Below are 6,055 nucleotides of genomic sequence, written 5' to 3'. Positions count from 1 at the left end.
CTCTCTTTACTTGCCGTAGTAAAAACTATTTAATTTAGAGTGTGTATACAGCAAAACATTTTTTATTATTTTTTTTAAATATTTTTAAATATTTTGAACAGAACTGAGCAGTTTAACAATGAAATTACTAAACCGAAATTATTTTTCTTAGCTATAGTTGACAGACATTATTTTATTTTTCAGCACATCATGAAATTACATAATACAACATTTTTGAATCCATGTTTTAATGATATATTTTTTCAATAGTGGTCTGTTAAACAGTTTAATTGACATTTGAAACAAAATGAAGACAACCAAAATAATAGAGAAAAAAATGATAAAGAGGAATACATTGTAATATCAGTGTTAGTATGTTTGTAATTGTATTTCTTTTCTTTTTTTTTATCTTTGATACTTCACATACAAATAGAATTTGGTTCTGAATCGCAAAGAATAAAACACGTTCTTTATGAAGTATCAAACACAAATAGGTGACATAAAAAAGGCCACCTAAGGAAGAGTAAAAGGCAAACCCAGTTTTAAAAGCAATGGCAAGGAGCATCTCTACAAATACAAAGCGGTACAAGTCAAAAAAGTAAAATATTAATACCTGGAATAGGCAAATGTCAAGAGTGCAAGATAAACATCAATACAAACAGACCACTGTTGAGAAAAAGACAAAACAAGACATGCATTCCAAATTCTTGCTCTAACTCCAAACTACAAGAGCTTACAGGAGTTTCATCTGGAAATATACAAACCAGTCCGCAAGACTAAGTTCTGTGCAACAAGCAAATTCCTACAGACAGGAACGGTACAGTTTTTGGCTGTTTGCAAGATCTTGTACGTCAAGGAGTCCAGTTTACATGTAAAGCCACAATTATCTGTAACTTGATGGAGGAACAAACAGCGTTTCAAACGGGAACATGACACAACTTGACTGAATGAACAGGTGAATTCAATAACCCTGAATTAAGAAAACGATTATATTGTACAACTTATAATTCATATACAACGAAAAAAGAACGCCAAATGGAGTATTACAACAAAATATATACATACACCATAAATGAAACACAATTAACTTAATTTTTAAAGCCCATACAACATTAAAGATCTGCTCGGAGTATATATTTACCCACTGTCAGAAAATGTTCCCTCATCAATTTCATAAAAACCTGCTTGGCACGATTGTCAATATGTAAGCATTTATATTCTACATGAAATGGCCAAATAATATAAGCTCAAATAGATTCAGCTGGACTGAGTAACTTGTGTGCTATTCATAACTGACTGATGCTGTGCTTTAATTTTATCCATCATGCTGATTTTTGCTCGTCATAATCAGAAAATAATGCAGCAAAATCAATTCCGAGATGGTATTACTATACTGTAAATCATGGCCATTTCATGTACAATGTGGTAACTACATATGCATTAAGGTATTTATTTAAACATCACACTGAAACGTGCCAAAATTATTCATCTAAGAGGACCTGAGGATAAACAAAAAAACAACAACAAAAAAACAAAAACAAATAGGCTACAGGAGAAAACCAGTGAGGTACTCAAATACTTTAAGGCTAAAACGAGCTAATGCTACCAAAAGATGGAGGTGACTTGCATCAAATATTCACCAAAAACCAACTTTATGAATACTGTGAAAAAATTCACCTTCTCATATCAGCCTCAAATTTGGCAGATGAGGGAATCTTAAAAAATGATTTTAAGGAAACCTAATTAGCTACATATTATCCAGCTACACATATGGCAGGTGCTCAGATCTTAATATTTCTGATAGTGCTGGGCAACGATTAATCACATTCAAAATAAAAGGACTTGTTTATACAATATATGTGTGTGTACCGTGTATATTCATCATGTATGTGTGTATGTATATATATATATATATATATATATATATATATATATATATATATATATATATATATATATATATGACATGTACAATATATATTTTGAAAATATTTACATGTATTAACATGCATATTTATATTCTATATAAATATATTTAATATATAAACATAACAGTTTTCTTAAATATATACATGCATTTGTTTGTATTTATATACACATCACTATATACACAGTACGCACACACATATATTATGTACACAAAAACTTTTACTTTGGATGCCCAGCGCTAATTTCTGAGTTAACACGGTGCAACAGTTTTTGAACATACACATGCTATTAGCAAGATGTTGACATTCAGTATTTTAAAATCAGTCTATTAAATGAAAGACATCTTTTAAATAGTATTTGTAATGGCTTTTCAGAAACTGACAGACTCAGTTTTGAACATAAATTGAACTATTTTGCCTTTTTTCTTAAATAAAACACACCAACTTGCCCATAACAACCATTTAGCTTTTTTTTTTATCTTCAAGTTATATGAACTTGCATAGATACAGTGCTGGACTTGTACATATGTTAAGCCATACAGTCTCGAAATCAGTGTATAATCCCAGCCAGAATTACAGGGACTGTTCCAAAATTATTATTATTATTATTTTAATAAGTGATACAAACTGTATGCAAGTTTCAAACTATCTGATAAAAATTACAAGATGACCAGATGTCATAAGTCACTGGAGAAAATTATCACAAAGTGAAAAAACTAAATAATAATACTAAAAAGTTAAATACATGGCATTTTTTTTTTTTTTTTGGTTTCAGTATTTTGACAGTTCTCATTTAAATGTTGGGTGTTCAGATTATAAGGTTAAAGTGTCGTTTGAGTGACACTTTCAGTAGGTCAATATTTGGCATTATAAACTCACAAAACAGCCCTGCTTTGGAATAATTTTTATGTTTTAAGGAGGTCACTCAAGGCAAGAAACAACATTTAAGTGCACTGAGAAAAATGTAAATGGCAAATATCATTTCCTTATGACATCAACAGCCAAAATCTGCCAAATCAAACTAGGTTTGTCAATAAAAGACAATAAACTGACATGAAAAAAGCAAACTAATGAATGTAAAATGTAGCAGTTATTAAACATTTAAAGTACCATTTTAGCTATCAATTTGAGTCCAAACTGAAATCTACTCACTCTAGAGCATTTAAAGTGACAAAAATCCCCTTATCTGTGCAAAACAAGTAATAAAGACTAGGCGTGTGACTGAAATGCTACTATACACATAGAAACAGACATAAACACACTGAATATACTGTATGTTCTATTAGAACAGAACCCTCCAGAACAGCCAAATATGCGAAACATCCACAAAACAGACAAGCGCCGGGATGGGACAGCGCTGTGCTCCTTCAGTAACATCTCTTTTGTTACTGTGGAGGGAACCCCCAGCTCTTGAATCCTCCACCTATGCAAGCAGCAGGCTCATGAAGTCTCCGTTAGTCTCATCAGGTCTGCCGGGATGGAGCCTACTCAGCTAGCTGTGACAGTAACCGCGGCGTGAGATGTCCCACCGGTTGATGAAGAGCTCGAAGGCGGAGGAGGAAAAGAAAAACGATTAAAGGAGATGACCGAAGTTCCCCGTACAGGGACTGCTCTCGCCGGGCTCTTAGGTGGGTAAAGGGTCATCGTCGCCTTTGCTGCACTTGCACTTACAGCACAGCACGAATGGTGTGGCTAGCAGCAGGAACGGAGAGGCTACCAGTAAGAGGAGGCCGAAACCGGCAAAGATTCCAACAACCTGCGGAGAAAGAGATGAAAATGTCACATGACTGCAAATCACGTATGAGATGGTCCTGAAAAATAAATCAAATCTAGTTTGCAACACTTTTTGTATTCACATTGGTTTTATATTCGCTTTCAGAAGCTTTCATACCATTTAGATGAGTTTAAATCGAATGCTATTTGGTTTAACCAGCAAGTAAAAATTAATTAATTAATAATTTTTATTAAAATAATCATTTTTAAATATAACATTCAGTAAACCATTTGTTTCGTCTTAAAATAATAAACTATTTAATGAAGAGTCAAGATTTTATATTCTTTCAATATTTTTTATAACCTAATTCCAACCCAAAATATAAATTTTATTGTATTCTAATATATTATTAAATATATTACACAAGCGTCAGTAAATGCTAACAAAATCTTGACTTTTAATTCTTCCTCCAATATATTGAGTTATTACAGTAGTTGGCTTCTTCTTATATATATATATATATATATATATGTATATTTTTTTTTTTTTCAGTGAAATATATAAAAGACAATATATGAACACATTTGTTTTCTGAAGTCTTTCTACTCTGCCGTCGATCAATAGAAAATTAACCCTGCACACATCTGCAGAATAATTGCATTGGCTAACACCAAAAATCCCACTTGCAAAAAAACTATACAAATGTATTGAGCAACGTTTTATATACAAATTCATTCGGGGTTGCTGAAAACATCTGAATAAGTTTGTACTACGCTGTCAATAAAAGTGAGAACAGATATAAAACAAACAAAAAAAGGGAAAAAAAAATACCAAACTAAAACTTTTTTTTTTTTTTTTTTGTGATGTAGCATTACCTTTAACCACATAGGGGCATCAGATCCTCACAATTAATAACTTGTTACAAAATGGAACAGAGATAGAGTTAATCTTATGCACGAACTAATATATGTATATATGTATATATATATATGTATATATATATATATATATATATATATATATATATATATATATAATATAAGAATGTCTCATCATCATGGGCCAAGAAAATTACACATATTTCACATGACTGTCGGACCGAGTACCATGTGAAACTGATTTTCTCTGGATGTAAAACCATTTCTGAATTCTGCACAGGGAATAGGAAACAACTGACCTCTATTTCCAGGCGGAATCTTCTCAGCATTCCGAGCCTCACAATTACACTCATTTATCATGGGACAAATTTCAACGTTGCAAACTATTTCTGTTTCTATGTAAACAGCCCTCAATTTATTTCTCTCTCTGTCAGAGCTCTCATGTGGAACGGTTGAGTGGTGTAATGGACGAGTGTTGGCTAACTCTATGGCTCAGACATGGGACTGGCTCAGGCCGGCAGCTCCATCTTTACTTATTCATAAAGAATCACATTTCTGATGCTGCTGGGCTGAAGCTTTATAAAATGTAAACTCGTAGGACTGGAACAGAGCCATTGTGCTCTTATAAAGCTCAATATGACTCAGTCCTCCCTGCAGAGCAACAGATGTCTTGGTGCAAAAGTACTGAAAGCTCTCCATAGTTTCAGGGACATCTCACCTTTATGACATTATGTTCGGCATATGAAATGATGAGTGTCTGAAGAATCTTTCTGAATGTTTTAATGGTTCAAAAGGGGAATAAGGGCATCAGAATTAATTTCCCGCATAATATATATATATATATATATATATATATATATACACACACATACATACATACATACACATACCATATTTTTCGGACTATAAGTCGCATTTATTTAGAACCAAGAGAATACATTAAAGTCAGAATAGAGCAAACATAGAGCGCCCTCTCACGGCTGGAGAAGGTAATGTTTTCTCTTGGTTCATGTCTCTTAGTTCATTTCTCTTGGTTCATGTCAAATTAATTTTGATAAATAAGTCGCAGGACCAGCCAAACTATGAAAAAAGTGCGACTTATAGTCCGGAAAATATGGTATATACAAAACTACATGGCCCTGTGTGAAAAAGTGTTTGCCCCCTAAACCTAATAACTGGTTGGGCCACCCTAAACAGCAGCAACTGCAATAAAGCATTTGCGATAACTTGCAATGAGTCTGTTACAACTCTGTAGAGGAATTTGGGTTCACTCATCTATGCAGAATTTTGTAATTCAGCCACATTGGAGGATTTGAGCATGAACCTCCTTTTTAAGGTCATGCCACCGCATCTCAGTAGGGTTCAGGACAAGACTTTGACTAGGCCACTCCAAAGTCTTCATTTTGTTTTTCTTCAGCCATTCAGAGGTGGACTTGCTGGTGTGTTTTGGATCATTGTCCTGCTGCATAACCCGAGTTTGCTTCGGCTTAAAGTCACAAACAGATGGTTGGACATTCTCCTTCAGGATTTTTTGGTAAACAGCAGAATTCATGGTT

General features: G+C 33.3%; 1 protein-coding gene across 1 annotated transcript in view; it reads right to left on the bottom strand.

The window, feature by feature from the left end:
* Nucleotides 1-2,796: 2,796 nt before the first annotated feature.
* LOC127976521 (probable E3 ubiquitin-protein ligase RNF144A-A) overlaps nucleotides 2,797-6,055 on the bottom strand; it is a 29,847-nt gene continuing 26,588 nt past the window's right edge. The window contains exon 8 of the mRNA XM_052580983.1: nucleotides 2,797-3,663. Within this exon, the coding sequence (XP_052436943.1) occupies nucleotides 3,532-3,663 (132 nt within the window). The 3' untranslated portion in view covers nucleotides 2,797-3,531. The remainder of the gene's footprint in view (nucleotides 3,664-6,055) is intronic.

The sequence above is a fragment of the Carassius gibelio genome, chromosome B17 (assembly GCF_023724105.1).
Source record: "Carassius gibelio isolate Cgi1373 ecotype wild population from Czech Republic chromosome B17, carGib1.2-hapl.c, whole genome shotgun sequence".
Taxonomy (NCBI): domain Eukaryota; kingdom Metazoa; phylum Chordata; class Actinopteri; order Cypriniformes; family Cyprinidae; genus Carassius; species Carassius gibelio.
This window is presented reverse-complemented; position numbering and strand designations above follow the sequence as displayed.